We start from the raw sequence: 20,155 nt of genomic DNA, 5'->3' as shown, positions 1-20,155 counted from the left end.
TCTAGCTTTTTCTATTTTACCAAATAATGACCTTGACCTTTTTTTTTCGTCCTGTTTACCATAACATCATGGGGATGACTTTAACGGTTCATACCTACCATCCTTCCAAGTTAATTTCCAAGGCCACTTGTAGTCGTCGAGAAAATGCTAACGTTAAGATTTACAACGCACACACACACACACACACACACACACACACAGATATATAGATAGATGATGTAATACAGTATGTATGTGCTTTAAGTAATATATATATATATATATATACATATATATATATATATATATATATATATATATATATATATATATATATATATACTCACATGCAGTATGCATGTGATGGGAAAGGGAGGGAGGGACGGGAATAATATAACGTAACTGCAGTTCACATAATGAGAATGTATGTGTGCGTGTGTTTGTGTCTGTAAAGTAATGTAGTGAGTTGGTGTGTAGTGTAGATGTTTATAAATGATATTTTTTATACACTATGTGAAGATAACAATAAATGAGAGTTGTTGGCAGTGAGTACTTTGTGTTGGTGAACATATACATGCAGATCTGCAAGTGCTTTCTGGACTTGTTGATTGCTGTAAAGATTGGTCGTAAAAAGATGGTCACACACACACACACACACACACACACACACACACACACACACACACACACACACACATATATATATATATATGTATATGTATATATATATATATATATATATATATATATATATATATATATATATATATATATATATATAGCTATCCCCGTGTCGCTATTGGTCGGCGCCATCTTGGGCACATTGATATTATTTAGAATTTAGATATTATCTTAAGCATAGAACAGCTGCATATTGATAGTTTGTATCGCTTCTTGTATCATACAAACAAGCTGGACTTAAAATAGTAACTTTGAAGGACTAAAATGTAAACTTCTAGAGAGCTTTTTTCGTTCACTTTTAGCCATAACTCCAGCTGTTGTAATGAAATGGTTAGTACGTTATCCAAAACATAAAGAAAGAAAAGAAATCCAGCAATACTTATATCAGTAATTATATTTCAGAAATATTGTCAGAACTCTGTAATTCCAGCTGTTGTGATGAAAATAATGGTTAGTACATGAAACAGTAAAGAAAAGTCAGCAATACTTATATCAGTAATTTATAGTTCAGAGACATTGTTAGAAACTCTGTTGTGATATGAATAAAAAAAAAATCTGTATTATCATTACTTCTCCTCACATTGAACACGTTTGGTTTGTGTTACCCAGAATGAAAAAGCAACAGTGCAGCTAGTCCTCATCTCAGATGGCCGTCGGTCCTTCGGTTTGGTGTTTTACCAGCACAACGCCATGAATTGGACAGTCAAGGAAGGTCAGCCCGTCATCGTGGGCTTTTCGAATGGTCAGCCAGGGGAAGCCAGACTAGCTGATCCTTTTCCCTTTGATGAAGTGGCCAGTGGGGCACTACACAGAATGGACACTTTAACTGGAAATACGGGTAAGCAGCCGTGTATTGACTGTTTTACTCACGTATATCTGTAAATATAATAACTTGGTCTTGTGTGTGTGTGTGTGTTTGTGCGTGTTTGCGCGCACACACGTGTATGTGTGTGCGTGTGGCCATGTTCAACTTTAACATTGGCATTTTCTCACCCACAGCAAATGGTGTACGAAACATGGTAGGATTTCATTTATGAATATGACGTTTTTGGTCAACCCCATCATGACAATGTGACAAGCGGGGTGAAAAGTCACCAATCACGATCTTGTCATGGCAAAATAGAAAAAAAGAATCTGATAAAGATAACATTTTACAGCCAGTATTCAAGGCCACAACATGGAATATTGAAAGACAAAAGAAATGTGGTAAATCCTGGTTATCCCAGACATAAGAAAATCCATAAGAGCACAAACATTTTCGTATACCTGTCGCCCAATTCTTTTTTCCGTTATTGTCTAAATACAATAAACATCCTGTGAGCCTTATATAATAATCTATAATTATCCATTCTAGTTAATTGTCGCCAGTAAATCATACACTTTACAAAAGAATTCAAATATATTAGGTATCTACCAAGTTCAGTAGTAGTAGGCCTCCTTCGGTCATGGCTGACCATTGATAGAATATATCCGACCTAATGTCTAATTTGGCTCTCTGGACCAAGCAGCGTCGCCTGTGACTGTAGAGACCGATGCGAGAGAGACAGTCTCTGTCGCAGAAGTCACATGTGTAAGCTGATGCTGGTCTGTCGGCTGCCGTCCCATTTCTGCGAGCTCGCTTTTCTGCTGCAGCAGCTGACAGTTTGTCCTCACCAATCCGTAGCTGATTCTTGAGAGTGCTTCTCCATCTGTTGCGGTCATCTGCAAGGCCCTCCCAGGACTCAGTGTTGATCTCAAGTGCCTTCATGTCACGTTTGCAAACGTCTTTGTATCTCAGCTGTGGGCGGCCGATGCTTCTCTGCCCCGTGGCGAGCTCTCCATAAAGGATGTCTTTTGGGATGCGACCATCTTCCATGCGGCGAACGTGACCCAGCCAGCGCAGCCGACGCTGTCTCAGCATGGTATACATGGTTGGGAGGCCAGCGCGAGTCAGGACTTCAGTGTTTGTCACCTTGTCTTGCCAGGAGATGCCGAGTATACGCCGTAGGCTTCTCAGGTGGAAGGTATTGAGCCTTTTCTCCTGACGAGCATGTGTGGTCCACGCCTCACTGCCATACAGCAAGGTGTTGAGGACGCAGGCGTTGTATACAGCCATCCTTGTCTTCGTAGTCCGCTTGAGATTTGTCCACACTCTTTGTGTGAGGTGGGCTAGCGTTGTGGCTGCCTTCCCGATCCTCTTGTCGATCTCGGTGTCAAGGGAGAGGTTGTCGGTGATGGTGGACCCAAGGTAAGTGAATTGATGGATGGTTTCAAGCTCGTAGTCATCAGTGGTGATGGCTGGTGGAGATGGCGTGTCTTGGCCTAGGACATTTGTCTTCTTGAGATTGATGGTCAGACCGAAATCTTTGCAGGCCCGGGAGAAGCGGTCCATTAGTGACTGCAAGTCCCGCTGGGTGTGGGTCACAACTGCGGCATCGTCAGCAAAGAGCATGTCTCTGATGTGGGCTTCGCGACTTTTGTTCTTGCTCTGAGGCGGGCGAGATTGAAGAGCCTGCCATCTGATCTGGTCCGCAGGTAGATCCCTTCTTGCGCTGTGCTGAACGCATGTCTCAGGGGAAGAGCAAAGAAGATTTCAAATAGGGTGGGGGCGAGGACACAGCCTTGTTTGACACCGCTGCGTACGTCGAAGGGGTTGGAGAGGTTACCATTAAACTGCACCGTCTCTTTCATGTTGGAGTGGAAGGACTCAATCAAGCTGTGCAGTTTGGGGGGGCAGCCGATCTTTCGAAGAGCCCTGAAAAGGCCGTCTCTGCTGACCAGGTCAAAGGCTTTGGTGAGGTCAATGAATGTGACATACAGGGGCATCCTCTGCTCTTTGCACCACCTGGATTTGGCGAAGGGAGAAGATCCTGTCTACCGTGGATCTCTCTGCTCGAAAACAACACTGTGATTCCGGGTAAACGCGTTCGGCCAGTTTCTGCAGGCGAATTAGGAGGACCCGAGCGTAAACTTTGTCTACAATGCTGAGAAGTGAGATGCCTCTGTAATTGCTGCAGTCGCTCCTTTCACCCTAGTTTTTGTAGAGGGTGATAATCTTGGCGTCCCTTATGTCCTGCGGTACAGCTCCCTCATTCCAGCACTAACAAAGGACTGTGTGCAGAGGATGCAGAAGAGTAGTCTTGCAGTGTTTAATGAGGTCTGGGGGAATTCCGTCACTGCCAGGTGCCTTGCCTGATGTCAGGCTGTTAATGGCCTTGCTGAGTTCGTCCTCAGTTGGCTCTGCGTCAAGTTCTTCCATGACCGGCATGCACTTGATGGCATCGAGGGCTGAGTTGGACATCATGTTTTCTGTGGAGTAGAGGTCGGAGTAGTGTTCTGCCGATCTCTCCATCTGCTGGCCATGATCGTTGATTACTTCCCCAGTGGAGGATTCAAGGGGGACAGTCTTGCTCTGTGTTGGTCCCAGTGCCTTCTTGATACCATCATACATTCCTCGGATGTTGCCTCTTTCAGCAGCATTCTGTATCTCTTCGCTGAGCTCTGTCCAGTACTCATTTGCACATCGCCTGGCGTTAAACTGAACCTTACTCCTGGCGGCCCTTAGGATTTGCAGGTTCTTCTCACTGGGTGGCCGTTTCTACTCAGTGAGTGCAGCGCGCTTGGCCTCAATACTGGGAGTCATCTCTGATGATTTGGCCTCAAACCAGTCGTGGGACTTCGCGGTTTTCTTCCCAAAGGTGGCCATAGCAATGCGGTGCATGGTGTCTCGTAGCGTTTCCCATCTTTCTGTGGCAGAGTCTCTGGGCTGCAATGCATCGAATTCTCTCTCAAAGGCCTCTGCGAACTGTTCTACAAGGTCTGGCTGAGACATCTTGCTGACGTCAATGCGAGAGTACCCTTGTTTCTTTGAGCAGTGGAACGTCTTTGGTTGCAGTCTGATCTTGCAGCATACCAGAGAGTGGTCCGTGTCGTAGTCTGCGCTGTGGTAAGAGCGAGTGTGGAGAAGGTTTTTGATGGCAGCTCGTCTTACTAGGATCAGATCCAGTTGGTGCCAATGTTTTGAGCGCGGGTGCCTCCAGGAGACTTTGTGTTGGGGCTTCGTCTTGAAGAAGGAGTTGGCGATGCACAGTTCATGGCAGGTTCAAAACTCAAGTAGTCGCTGTCCATTCTCATTAATTTTCCCCACCCCAAAGGAACCGAGCCAGGAGGGCCACGAATCGTTGTCTGCACCCATTCTGACATTGAAGTCGGCCAGGAGAACAAGTTGTTCTGTCCTGGGGATGTTCCTTATGGTTGATGCGAGATTTTCGTAGAACTCATCCTTGGCGTCTGGAGAGGTGGACAGTGTTGGAGCATATGCGCTGACGAGAGTGACATAGCCTTCGGAGGTGTTGAGGCGGAGAGTCAATAGTCGTTCTGAACCGCCGCTGCCTGGTTCGATCATGTTCAGCAGGCTGTTCCTGACTGCAAAGCCTACTCCGTACTCTCTTGGGGCATCAGAACTCTTTCCTTGTCAGAAGAAGGTGTAGTCCCTCTCCTTTAGTGTTCCAGAGTCAGCCAGCCGTGTTTCCTGCAGAGTGGCAATGTCCACATTTAGTCTCTTCAGCTCGCTGTTTATGACGGCCGTCTTTCTGGTGCCCAGGCATCATTGTCCGGACATTCCAACAGGCCAGTTTCATTGTTGATCCGTTTCTTGAAGTTTTCTTTTTGCCTGGTGCGGAAATTAACGACCTGTTTGTCGGATATTCTCCTAATCTTCATACACCCATAGAAGAAGGCAGGTCGTGGCGGGACAGCGCCTAACTGGCTGGGGGCTGCCCAGCTTGGGCGGGCGGTAGCTGTCCAGTGGGACGCGAGGGTCCCTCCCACCGTCAGAGGCAACCCCTGGCGTCGGCTCTACGCCAATTGAGCGCTAACGTATAACCAGTAACTGTTGCTTCACGTGTTGTTCCGACGCTAGTGCTAGTACCGAAGCTAAAGTGTCCTCTCCAGGTTTTAGGTGCAAGGTGCAAGGTGTTTGTGGATGGATGGACGGATATAAGCCTGGGCAATGTAATATGGGAGACAGGCTGTTGCCCATGCAGCTTGTCCCCCCTCTCCACCTCGCTGACAGATCCAAAGAAACAGCAAGGCTGTTACATTTTGGTGCCAATGCGGCCGCAGGAGCTGCCGGAAAGTGACAAGTTTGCCATCCAACCGCTTTAGGGGCCCCACACCAGATTTTCTGTTAGGGTTTACTCCCTTAGCTAGGTGGCCGCAGGTAGCTCTCCAGAGCTGGCGCCCTTTGATGGGTCATTTAATTCCACCAGGGTGTCTAGCCTCCTCACCATCCTCCTGAGAGGACTGGTGGGGGTGCTGGTTTAGTTGCCAGCAATTCGACCCTGTGACAGGTAGTACTGTGATCCAGGTTACCAGTAGCAGATATATCTCTCTGACCTACCAAGTTCACCATAAACAAAAATCGTTGGGTGTTCGTCTATCAACATTTAAGAAGCGTTTCAACGTAAACAAGTGCAATTTTTCAATTTCAACAGCATTCTCAAACGCCCATTTCCGCGCCATACTGTATGATAGGCTGTACAATCTAATCTATATATAACACGAAGTATACCTAGGACAGCCCTCTTTGCTCTGTTTACTCAATCTTGACATGTATAAGTAAAACAGTCTAGTTGAAAAACATATTCCGATATATTTATATACATTTACCACTCATACTGTTTCATTTCCATAGGACCATTGTTCATGTCTACTCAGATAACCACCCTTACGAAACACAATGATATTTGTTTTTTCCATGTTTAGTTTTAATTCTAGTTTCATCGCGGCTTCATATAAACTATTCAGCAGTCTTTGCAAACCTACAACTGATATTGATAACAAAATCATTAATCAGCAAAAAGCAGCATAAACAACTGTGTCAAATCAAAAGTTATCCTATCTCATCCATTTTCAATTATTTCGAAGGCAATCTCATTCTCAAACAATGATAGTTATACAAGACTGCACACATCACTTTGTTTCACACCTCCTGTACAACTCACATATTGTGATAATTTCGCTCCATTTCATATCCTAGCTTTAACTTCTTTATACATACTTTTAATACATCTATACACTTTACCATTAATTCCATTTTTTAACAAAACACGCCATAACAGTTTCCTATAAATTGAATCGAAAGTGGGGTCTTTTTTTCAAAATCAACAAATGCATCATACAACTTTTGATTATTGGTAAATTGTTCCTGAACAGCAGCTAACAAAGTCATATGATCAAAAGTACAATAATCTTTCTTAAAACCAGCTCGATGTTCTCCAGTTATATTATTTAAATTAACCCACTCTTGTAACCTGTAATTGAGCTGTACAGAGCTGTACAGTTTTCTACCAATGTTTCGTGTCGCACCCGACAAGCTGCTACCCGGTGAAACCCGGTGCTGGCAGGAGAGAACGGGTCAACCAGTTGTCGGTACAAATTTTTCTTCCCACTTAATTTTCTGCACTTGCAGTGAGTGTGTAACAAAGGTTTTGATTGGATGGTGGGCATACTTGACGTGTGAGTGAAACTGGATGGAGTTTTCTTCGCACACCCACAAACAGCAATAGATCACTCCCATCCTGGCACTGAGAGAGGAGAGGTTCTCTGCCTCAGAACCTCTGGTAACGGGTTCGTTCCCGTATTCTGGAAACATCTCGTGTTGCACTACTGTGGTCGCACATCTGCTGACCATTGTCCAAACGTCCCTTGGACAAGGGGCCAAGTTATGGCAAATATATGGTCCCCAGCGTTTTCCACAAGCTGTTGAAGTGAGTCCACCGCCGTTCGTAAATCGTTTAATTTATGTCTTTTTTTTTGGTCTTTTTTTTCTTCTTTTTTTAATAAATAACTTTCCTTCGGATTTATTTAATTAACTTCTTGAATTTGTGTTTTAGTGATCGCCGTTTGTGGTTAGAACTTTTGACAGTATGTTTTCCTCTCAGCGATGTTTTATGCCAGTGGTACGTGCGGGTATCTTTCACTAGGTTATCATTATCTCTGAGAACGGTTTTGCTTCCATATATGACTGACATTTACTCGGGGTGACAGAAGGGGATCCTACCTTAATTGTTATTGTTCCTTGACGAATAGTGTATTATGTGTATCCAGTTAGTGGGCGAGCGTTAGCTTCTTCTGATTTAAACACTTTTGCGTTTATTAGAGCCAGCTTCTTTTCGGCCATGCTGCGCCGGGGAACTGTTCGGCTTCATTTTCAGCCGGTGGAAGTTGTGTGCATGCGTGAGAATGCTTGTCATCCCTTTTCTTCTCAGTTGTGGCAGTTCCAGAGCAGGGAGGTTACTCCTCCAAACCCCAGTTGATTTGTTTTTTCAGTTATCTGTCTTCTCAGGTTCCCAATGGCTGATGATTTTGTGTTTTCCTTTTGGTCAAATGAAGACGGGTGGTTGAACGGGGAACGGATTTTGTGTGTGGAGGCCATATTATTTTAACCCTTGCTGGGTCAGCTTTTGGCGTGTTTCCGGGATGCACACCGCTTGAGGGAGGCCAAACCGCTGGGCTACGCAAGGCGTCAACTAAGGACGGAACTTGGGACAGTCCTGGACCCTCCACCCTCCCACGCCATCACTACAGCCTACGACCCAACGAACTCCCTGAGTAATCCCAAGACCCCAAATGGACAGTTGCATGGACTGAGTTAAGTTTGAGATTCACCGTCCGTCTGAGAGCGTGTGCGTCTGGTTCCCATCTCGTTTATTATTTCGTAGGCGGGAGATATTTTACAATTTGTTAGTGGCTTAGGAAGGGAAAGGGTGAGGGGGTTTAGATTTCGTTTGTCCCCTGTACAAGTGTGTGTGAGATAGTCGTGTTTATTATTTTTTTCTTTTTTTTCTCTTTCAAATAAAGCTGTTTTTCTTTTATTCTACTTGTGTGCCGAGTTCTCTCTTGACACGAGTGCAGCGTGAGCGTCCGTTTTGTTTTGACTTATCGTCGCATGTCGGTCCCCGGTTCCAGAGGCAGGTTGTGACATTACGTAATAATCCTGTGATTGTTCGTGCTATTGACTTCACCTTTGTTAAATAATGGTGAAATATTCGATTCAGACCAATTTTATGGATAAATACCATTGTCAAATGAATAATTGAATAATTTGATAATAACGTTATTGTGGAAACGCCTGCATTTTTGAACAATTCACCGATGGATTTATCGGGTCCAGCTTCTTTTCCAGTCTTCAATTTTCTAACTGCTAACAACACTTCTTCCCTGGATATTGGTCTGTTTATAACTTTACTTGCTTCATCTGCGGCACCTTCATCTACAATATCATCTTCATTGGGCTCATCTGCTTCTTTTTCAAGGACATTTTTAAAGTATCAAACCACTAATTTGAAGATATATTATTTTGTGGTTGAGATTATTTGCGTGAAACTTTATTTAATGTTTTCCAAAATAACTTATGACATTTAATTGAATTTAACAGTTCCTTTGGAAGCGATTCATTATATTCTTTCTTTTTTTCTCGCAGTCGGGTCTTCATATTCTCCTCTTGTGATGGAAAAAGATACCCTGTCAGTTTTGTCTGAAGTATGCATATAATTTCTACGAAGTCTCCGCACATTACGTCTAGTTACTTTTACATTCTTGATCGAACCATTCTTTGCGTGTCTCTTTTACGATAGCGATCCTTTTCTTCATGCATTAAACTTATCCAGTGCCAGATTGACGTCTACATTACATTATATCTGATGCAATGTTTCTCTTCTTTTACTTTTCTTGAATAGATAGCATTAAGAAAGTATTGTGCGTGTGACATATTCAATCTATTTTTTTCAATGAACTGTTTCTTATTCACAGTAGAAGAATATCTGGTTCAATTAGTCTGCCTGTCAAGGCACAACAAAACAGGGAGATTATCTGACTCTATTCGAATATGTGAAGTGTCAAAATGTCACGAACAGATTTTTAAAAAGTTACAGAAGCCAAGTAATAATCGTTCACACTGCTACCTTGATAACATATGTATGTATAACGACCATGTTGGTCGCCATTACAGAGGCCGTTTAAAATGTACAATGCCAGTGCAGTGGTCATATCTAATAATTTCTTACCATAAGAATTTAACAGTATATCTTGAGAACGTCGTTTCTTCTGGTTTTCATCATCCTTATTATAATTTTCATGTAGCCTATTTTCTTCAAGAGAGATAGAGAGGTGCAGAAACCAATCTAACCACGCATTTGTGATTGAACGAAGAAAGAAATATATCTATTGGAAATGCAACATCGTGATTGTTTGATTAAAGGGCTACCCTGTTCAGATTAAGTTATGGAACATACACTGAAGTGGTCATTTTTTTTCTTAATTTTTTAGGAATTGAGAAGTTGTAGATAATCAGTTGGCATTGTACCTATAGTTAAAGAAAACTGGTGGTTTTGCAAATGAAGAAACATGCATTGGTTCAATTGGTCTGTACAAAACTAAAACAGAAAAGTGTAAGAAAAAATGAATACAGGAAGTGGAGAGGGAGCGAGCGAATGGCACAGAGAGAGAGAGAGAGAGAGAGAGAACTCTGAACTCTGAATGGTTTAATGAATATGCCTCAGATCCATGTCATTGAGGGTGGTTACAAAATATCCACAACAGAAGGATAGTTTCCTGCATGTTAACACAAGTTGTGATCACAAATTTTGTTACATGTATCAACTTGTACACGTGTATATACTATACGTACCATCATACATGCACATCACTCATACACGTGTGCAGACACACATGCACGCGCACACACGCGCGCGCGCGCGCGCGCGCCCACACATGTGCAAAAGCATTCAAAAACAAATACACACATGAATTGCATCGACGACTCTTAAACTAAGTATCGATTACTCTTAAACTATCAATTTAAGAAAGGTACACACGACGGACTTTAAGAGGTTTATCAAGGAAGGAAGCAAGGCGGATTATAAGCGTTTTACTTTCTGATGCAAATAACAATGTCAGCTTGAACTGTGATGGATGATTAAAGAACTTGGGATATACTGTTCTCGTAGGTATTGGTATTAAATTTTTGGACATTGTACAACAAAATGAGTTTCAGTTTCTATTTGGAATTCACAAAATGGGCACAGCAACTGATTTACTGTCACGTTCCTTTTGAAATGCTTTTTGTGAACATACAGTTCAGACATACATAGTCGCATTCGTATCAAACTGATTCTGGCTTGCAAATGATTTACTGTTTATAAATATGGAGATAAAATCAGATCACTTTTGAATGTTCTGTAGAATTGGAAGCGTTCACTATCGAGCACATCAGTAGTCCATTGTGTTTTATATTCGTCAATTAGTCTTTTTCTCAAGGCTTTTAAAAATTCCTTTTCGTTTCCGACCCCTTGGTTTTCCCAGACCACCTCAAATCCAAATTTATACAAGAAAAAGCAGATGGAAGATGCCCAGGTATTTTGTTACTGTTATGATAGTATAATAACATCTTATATGCTTTAGATGGTAAGCGATAGGGTGGCATTTTCAAAAATTTTAATAATGCTCTTCAGGTAAATATTTATATACAGTGGGTACCTGCCAAATTCTCCATAAAACATTATATTAGGTGTTCTTAAACTAACATTTAAGAATCTCTTCAGAGCAAAAAGGTGAACCTTTTCTACAATATTAACATTTGCGATAATTCCCCATACCTCAGCCCCATAACTAAGCATTGGTTGAATATAAGCATCAAAAAGTATTTCTAAAAAGTCAGGAATAAGCTGAATTCCTTGTTTACCTTTCTGAATCATTTCTTCTGCCAATTCATTTATAAAGAGAGAAAACCAAACAGGACTACATGCCTCTCCTTGTTTTAAACCTAAAGAACACATAAACAAATCACTGAGTTCACTCTTGTTTTCACAATGTTATAAAGGCTAATGATAGCGCAGTACATTTTCCCATTAATTCCTCTTTTCTTCAAAACGGTCCATAAGTTTATATGTACAGTTCTAAAATCGATGAAGACAAAGTTTCTTGTGCAGCAACAATTGTTTTTGAACCATGGCAAATAACGTAAAAACGTGATCTGTTGTGCTATATTTCTTTCTGAACCCAGCTTGACAGTCATTAATAATATTACTTTCAATCCACTCATTTAATCGTTCGTTTAAAATATGGCTGTACAGTTTGCTACATATACTTAACAAAGATATTCCTCGGTAATTGTCAGGTAAGGTCCTTCACCTTTTTTGAATAGTGGTTGGATGATGGCTTCTGACCACTTTAAAGGATAACTTCCAGCAGAGAACAATTGGTTGAAGAGAAGGACCAAAAATGGAGCAATCACAGTTATAGAATTTTTAAAGATTTCTCCAAAAATCCCGTCAGTGCCTGCTGTTTTGCCATTTTTCAAAGATCGAACTGCAGCATAGACTTCGCTTACGGTGATATCACATTTAAGTGAGTCAGTGTTAAGTTGGTTTTGCCCCTAATTAACATGTTCTTCAGGCTGGCTATCTACACTGTAAGGTCATTATTTAAATCAGACTGGAAAACCTGAGAAAAGTGTTTAAACCACTCCTCTTTACCATGTTATTTTCATTAGTTTTTCTACATGAGAATGATTTTAGCTTGCTCTTAAATCGTGAAGGATTGTTGATATTCTAGTGAAATGTGTTCATCTCAAAAGCTCTTTGTATTCTCTGTGTTTTGGTTATATGTCATCCTAATAGTGTCATTGTCATCCTTGAGTTTGCAATACTGTCTCAGATTGTAACGGGAATCTCTTTTGTGTTGTTTACATTCCTGGTCGAACCATGAATCTGTTTTTACCTTTGCTATTGTAATTGTTTTTTCTCATACAAGCACTCGCAGAAAGCAATGCCTCATTAAAAGCTTTCAGGGCTTCATCTGTATCATTCACCAGACAAGCTCTTTCCATATGGTTTTTAAACTCATCGGTCTTGATATTATCCTGAAATTCATCAACTTTTTCTTGGTCCCAAATTAGTTTTTTTTCAACTTTAAGATTAGTCTGTGTTGTACTTAATTGATCAGTTGTATCTGCTTGGGAGTGAACAACAAATTCCACTGGCATGTGTTTCGATTCAATCCTTGGTCAAACAGTTAGGAATAATACATAATTTTAACAAATAACGCGATACCATGACATAATGAACAATACTACATCCTGTAGATGAAGTGTAAGTGTAATCACCAAAGTTAATATCTTCTTCAACAATACCATTCATAATAATAATAAAAAATCAGAAGAACTGCAGAGGTTCAATAAATATTTACCAAAGTCATTCAGATTATCTTTGGAGGAACGGTATACCTTGTATTCATTATCATCATCCTGTAACACATTTGTCTCCAGATCATCATCATTCTCTATTGCATTTTCACCCCCAGTGCGTGCATTGAAGTCCCCAAGTAACAGAAAAGATCATTTTCCATGTGATTCTATCAGATCCATAATGCATTGTTCTAAAATAGCAACACCATTTGATATTTCTGTATCGCAGTATTATTCAGAGGAGTTTGGTGGTAAATACAAGACAAGACAAGACAAGACAAGACAAGACAAATTCTTTATTTCAAGGATAATAGATAAGCACTGGTGTGCTTTTTTACATCCAGTCCCCGCCCTGAATAGGGTCTACACTACACAGTAGCATCACCGGCGTGTCTGTGCCTAACAGATCTTAAGACAGTCTTACTGCTATGATGTTGTCATACTCCACATCTACTTTTTCAACATACTTTGAAAAACCTTTTCTCACAAGGAGTGCCAAACCTCCAGACAATCTTGCAGTTATACCGTCTTAGAGTCTTACACCCGGCAAAACAGAAGTATCATAATCTGGGAACAAGTGTTCAGGAAACCGAGTTGCAAAAGTTTCCACTAAAAGACAGAAATAAAAATCATTAATGTAAGATCGCAGTTCGTGGTCATACACATGAGCAAGACCTTCAATTTTGCATGTCACAAAGTTAATGTTCGTCCAGACAAGAGCCCGGCCGAGTTCCTATGGGTTACGTTTTGTGGTTCTACCTGTTGCTTCCTGAATGGTGGTTTATCGTTTGGTACCAGTTGCCGCACACGAGGCACTTCTCAACCGAGCTGCCGGCACGTCACGTGCCCTCCTGTCTCTGGTGCTCCGAGTCTCGTGCATCACTGTTGTCTTGTCTTGGCTGTTCCGCTCCGTCTACTGTGTGTGTGGTTCTGTCACTGAGTCAGGATATGCCATGACACCTATCTGTTCTGCTGTGTTTGTGTCGTTGTGGTCAGTTTGTTTCGTTGTTACCTCAGTCGTCTGCTTTAGTTTTGAGAGAGAAACACACACACAAACAAAGGATTTATTCAATATAAGGCCGTCGCCCCATTTGAAGGGGGTTAAATAAATGTGAACGACATACCAAAGCTAAGTCTAATACATATTGTTAACACACAAACAATATACGAACATAGAAATAGTGCGTGTACGCGTAAATATGAAGACACCAAGAGAAAAAAAAACAGTCGTGGATACATGAATGGTAATTTGACATTTACAACACTAAATAGAGGAGGATAAGAGGAGATATATAAGGGGACATATATATATATAGAGAGAGAGAGAGAGAGAGTACAAAAAATGAAAACTAACATAGGTCAAGATAATGATTCATCAAAGAATAAATTTTACCAAAAAATTTTTAACCAAAACAACCCCCCACCCCCACCCCCCACCCCAAAAAACACACCCAAAAACAAAAAACAAAACAAAACAAAAAACTCAAATAAGCATGCACATATTACAAAAACATTAACAGAAACAACGCCATTTAAATAGTTGTTTGAAAGAGAGAGACAGAGACTCAGAGATAGAGAGACAAAGACAGTGATGACGTAATATAAGATTTGAGTTGTTCTCTCTCTCTCTCTCTCTCTCTCTCTCTCTCTCTCTCTCTCTCTCTCTCTGTCTGTCTGTCTGTCTGTCTCATGTCAACCCTTTCCTTACAGGCTGTTGTAACTTGTGGAAGGAGTATGCTAAGAGAGAGAGAGATAGGTCAACAATGCCAATAACAATGATAACACCGGTGATGGTTTTCTCCGTTTTTGTTTGGTTTTTCGTGTGTGTCTGTGTGTGTGTGTGTGTGTGTCTTGTCTGTCTGTGTGTCCCCATTTCTTTGTCTCGATTCTTCTTCATCTATTTTAGTAATTTCTTATTTTTATGTCAACCCTTTCCTTGCAGGCTGTTGTAACTTGTGGAAGGAAAATGCTAAGAGAGAAAGAGAGAGAGAGAGAGAGAGAGAGAGAGAGAACTCAGAACTCAAAGCGTTTTTGTTTTGTTTTTTGTTGTTTTTCAAGGATTTAAGTTTAGGCATGGCCTATTTTTCCAATCTGTCCTTGGGAGAGTGAGAGAGATAGTAAGAGAGAGCAGACCAAATCAGACCAGACCAAACGATTTATTCAGATAGGCCATGAAGGGGTGTAAACAAAGTATAGTAGTCAATCAATCTTTTGTCTGTAGAAAAGCAAATACTACTTCAGGTATGAATACATTCATAATGCATAGTTTATGTAACATCTCTAATCCGTTTGAGAGATTTTTACAGAAACATTGCTAAATGTTTACCAGTTTGATCATTCGCAGATGAGAGGAGGGATATTAACTTGACTCTTATGGGGAAGTTCCAGTATCATTTCGGAATCAATTATTTTCTCAAGTCGTGAAGAGTTGGGCACTCCAAAACGAAATGTGTTTTATCCTGACTTGTAGACTTACGCATATTACGTGAGTGATTTTGTGAGTCGTTAGTTTTATATCGTTTTAAGTGCACTCCAATACCCGAAACACCACATCTAAATTTTGTCAGTGCCTGTTTGATATACTTATTTAAATCCATGGCTTCATTCTAATTCACGTTTAAAACGTTCTGAATAAGGAATATATTGCACTACTTTGAATGTGGTCATTCCATTCCTGTCATCTGCAGTCAGTAATTTTCTGTTTAAAACATTTTTTAACTACTTATGTCTTCCTCTCCTTGGTTATCCCAAACAAATAAAAATCCGTATTGGCTTAAACACGACGACTTTTTGAATCCCACTTGCATTTACCTTTACAGTCAAGACTACGGGGCATTTTACAAGGTTTAAACGGTAACCTTTCATTATTCATGAAGGTTTACTTTAGCCAGTACGAAACACCTCTCATGAAATAATTCCCAAATAATGGGAATCTCACGGCTCTCCATAGACCATATCATTTGCAGTGCGCCAGTTTATACCGATAAATCTTTTTAAAAGCAAACCAGTGTAATTTTTCTATCAGTAAATCTTTCTCAAGTCCCCATATCTCTGCTCCATATGAGAGAGAGAGATCTTCTATTAGATTCGGGACATTTGACTTTCTTGCTTGCTTGATAGACGTGTGACATATCTCCGAAGGCTAGCCTCAGTCAGACCCTACATAACAGAGAAAAATATGGAACAGTTGCTTTTCTCTTCTGTCCTGTCCAGACTGGGTTACTGCATTTCCTCTCTTGCAGGTTTACCATCTTCCTCCATCAACAGATACAGAAAATTCAGAACAATGCTGCACGACTGGTTCTCTTCAAAAAGAAATCTGATCGTGTTACACCTCTGCTGAATCGGTTACACTGGCTTCCAACTGAGTCCCGCATTCACTATAAGTTAGCAACACTCGCCTTCAAACATTTTGACAAGTCTCTTCCATTTATCTCTCCTCTGTATTGGAAACATATGAACCGCACAGAACATTAAGATCAAGTTCTGAAAACCTGCTTAAAGTTCCAAGCACTGATCTAAAATGCGCTGGAAACAGGTCTTTCAGAGCTCAGGTTCCTCAAGTGTGGAACTCTCTACCTTCATCTCTTAGAAATTCCTCTGATCTACATTCCTTTAAGTCAGATTTAAAAACTTACCTTTTCCGTAAGCATTTTTGTTCTGGGCGGAATGGTTAAACCAAGGTATGCTTGTTAGCAAGTATCTTTGTGCTAGTATTTTTGTATTCCTGTTTTAATGCATTGTGTATTTTATGTAGTTTCGGTCTTAGATGTGATGTAAATTTTTTTTCTATCTGGTTATTTGTAATGGGCGTGTGTGTGTGTGTGTGTGTGTGTGTGTGTGTGTGTGTGTGTGTGTGTGTGTGTGTGTGTGTTCGTGCGTGTGTGCGTGCGTGTGTTTGTGAGGTTACAGTGCTCTGGTACGCGTGTGTAAGTGTGTAGGCATGTTAGTATGTCTGAACAGAATTCTGTGTTAGAAAATAAGAAATATTTAATGCTTATCCAATTTTGTTTTTAGTGCAGTTGATATTTAATGTCAATGTGTATGTAAATGTAAGGGAGGGTCATTTAGATGTGTGGGTGTGTGTTCTATGAAATGCATTTTGTCTTAATCTAAGCCTTATTTACTTCATAGCTTTTATAATCTTTAGTGTGCTTTTGCATTCATATGTTTTCCATTGTCAGATAGCGGTTGATATGTTTTTAAGGCATGTTTGTAGGCAACTATGATGCAAGGCGCTTTAAGCAGCATTGGTGCTGGATATCGCGCCATAGAAAAACTATGTATTATTATTATTATATGCCTTGGCGAGATGATGAACACGCTAATTTCATAATATAAAGGAAATAATTTAATGTGGCTGAAATGTTAAGTTCACGTACGAGGTAGCAAACGAAACTACACAATGATAACAATCCAGTGGGTTGACACAGCGGCTGTCAAAGAAATTCTTTAGAATCGGCAGTTGGAATTGTTCCAGCGCAAGAATGAGAATTTCAACAATTGAGAAATTGGCATATGATTTTGACATTTTATGTCTCCAAGAGACCAGGACAAGTGCAGACAGACCAATACATTTTGAAAATTTCACAGTCTTTCAAAGGAATGAAGGAAGAGGAGTAGCAATCATACTGAACAAAAACCTAAAAAAACAAAGTTTCCACCATAAATCTAGAGAAATGGTGTAGCAACTCATGTGAACTAGTTGGGGTGCGTCTCGAAAAACCTGACGGAATTCACAAAAGCATCGTGCTCATCAATGCCTATGTTCACCCAGGAACCTGCACAACAAAAGAGGATTGGGCCTTTTTAGAGGAAATAGAGAACGAACTTGGAGACTCAGTCATTATCTGTGGAGACCTCAATGCAAGATCGAAGCTATGGGACCAGCGGAACACCAACCCACAAGGACTCGCACTTGAAGGAATGATAGGGGAAATTCTTCTTAGCCCATTAACAACCACATCCCCAACTCGCCTTGGAACAAGACAAGGGGACAGTGACAGTGTGATTGACATCGCTCTAACATCTCCAAAATTCAGAGCAGAAATGAATGCAGAGACGATTCCACACCAAGGCAGTGACCACCTCCCGGTAGTGTTCAGTCTACAGAAACTGTCAGATAAACCCTGTATGAAACCGCGTGATCCATTTCAGTATGAAAACAGAGACAACCATCATCGAAAAATTAAGACGCAGAAGAAACAAAAGAACGGCACTGAACAGGATGCAAACTATTCAGCCCCCATGGTGGAATACCGACACAGAGAGAGCCTGGATAGAAAAACATGCGGCTGTCAAGCTTTGGCAAAAAGAAAGAACAAAACCATCTCCGGACAAAGATATTGAAACAAAAATGAAAGAAAAAACTAAACAGTTTGAAATCATTGCTCAAGAGGCCAAAAATGACAAGTGGAAACAGTTTTGCGAGGCACTCAGTTATGACTCAACATTGACAGAGTTCTGGCAATTTTATCGTCGCATGGAAGGGAAAACGTGCACAACAACAACCCCAGACATGGTAGACACTGACGGAACCAAGCTTAAGACAAACGAAGAAAAAGGATCCGCCCTGCTCAAACGTTTCATACAACAGAGCGATCAAAGAAACTTAGATGAGAAAAAGAAATATGTTGAGGAGTTAAACCAAACCCTTATGCAGACTGGACCTGATGATGACTTGACAATAGATGATCTAAACGAAGCAATAGCTAAATGCAAGAAAGAATCAGCTCCTGGCCCAGACAAAGTTCGCTACTCGGACATCAAGGAACTATCGGAAGAAGACAGAAGCAACCTTTTCAATCTATATCAAAACAGTTTCCACAATGGACATGTCCCGGAGGACTGGACACACAGCTTCTTAAAACCCATACCAAAACCAGGAAAGGACCATCATCAGGTAAGCGGCTACCGGATCCTAACCATGCAAAACATTGCCGGAAAGCTCATGGAACGCATGATAGCCAGGAAACTTGCAAGGGATCTTGAACACAGGCACATTCTCCCTTCAAATCAAGGTGGTTACAGAACAGGCAAGTCCACATGGGAAAACGCAGCTGCTTTTGCATATGAGGTGTATGAAGGATTTCAAAGAAAAGAAGAAACACTAGCAGTAGCAACGATCTTGAAGATGCCTACAATAAGGTCCAGTTTGCGCACCTCATGGAGCTGCTACTAAGGTATGGAGTAAGTTTGACACTGACAAGATGGATAGCAGCAGCGCTTCAGGCAAGAACCGTCGTCCTACGCCTCGGAGATTGGATGTCTGCACCTTCTAAACTATCCATGGGACTGCCAAAAGGGTCTCCGCTTTCTCCTGTCTTCTACAATGTCTACACGAAGGGTCTTGCAGACTTAAACAACAATGGAATAGCTCGGGTGCTTACTCTTGCGGATGATGGCCTGGTCTTCAAAACTTCGAAAGATGCTCAGGAAAGAACTAAAGCCGTCCAGAAACAACTAAACAATATTGCTCAATGGTGCAAAGACACAGGATCTTCCATCAATCCAGCGAAAGCCCAAACGTTGCTGTGCACCCTCAACAACAGAACCGCGAGCAAATCACCACCTTCTGTGTCACACGATGGGATTCAGATCGAGAAAACTGAATGCCTACGCTACCTAGGAATACACTTCGACAGGATGCTGACCTTCAGAAAACATACGGAAAATACTGTTCTCAAATGCAAAAAGGGCCTTTCAGTCTTAAAAGCAATGGCAACCAAAGGTATTGAACAACGCCACCTCTTCCTGCTATACCAATCACTCGTCCTCAGTGTGATCGACTACGGACTTGGGCTAACAACACCGTCTCAAAGCAACCTCCTAAAATTAGAAAGAGTCCAAAATGAAGCTATGAGGCTGATCCTTGGAACAACAAAAGACACGCCCACAGAAACCATGCAATACCTGCTTGACCTTCCTTCAGTGCAGGCCAGAAACAAGTTAGAACAGGTCAAGACCTACTTCAAAGCATTAGAAAACCCTCAAAACCCACTGCATGACGCAGTCAAAGAACCAAAAGGCAGCCGCCTAGGACGAGGAAGATCATGGATGGGGCAAGCAGAAGACACAATCCAGCTAGTATGCCGACTACAAGACCTGAAACAAACAAAAGAATGGGAGAAAAACCCCGAAAACCTCAACCATCTATTCAACACAGCCATTTCACCCACTCTAGGAAGACATTGTCGGGAATGGCCAGAGGGCAAAACTGATGCGGAAGTGAAACGACTCATAGAAGAAAACAGTAAAGAAGAGGACATC

General features: G+C 41.3%; 1 protein-coding gene across 1 annotated transcript in view; it reads left to right on the top strand.

Annotated features, from left to right (window-relative positions):
* Window positions 1–20,155, top strand: part of LOC143292282 (uncharacterized) — a 135,784-nt gene that overhangs the window by 4,709 nt on the left and 110,920 nt on the right. The window contains exon 3 of the mRNA XM_076602467.1: window positions 1,270–1,498. Coding sequence (XP_076458582.1) covers window positions 1,270–1,498 — 229 coding nt within the window. The remainder of the gene's footprint in view (window positions 1–1,269; window positions 1,499–20,155) is intronic.

Source organism: Babylonia areolata, chromosome 18 (assembly GCF_041734735.1).
Source record: "Babylonia areolata isolate BAREFJ2019XMU chromosome 18, ASM4173473v1, whole genome shotgun sequence".
In the NCBI taxonomy this organism is placed as follows: domain Eukaryota; kingdom Metazoa; phylum Mollusca; class Gastropoda; order Neogastropoda; family Buccinidae; genus Babylonia; species Babylonia areolata.
Note: the sequence above shows the minus strand (reverse complement) of the source record. Positions and strands in the feature narration are given on the sequence as shown.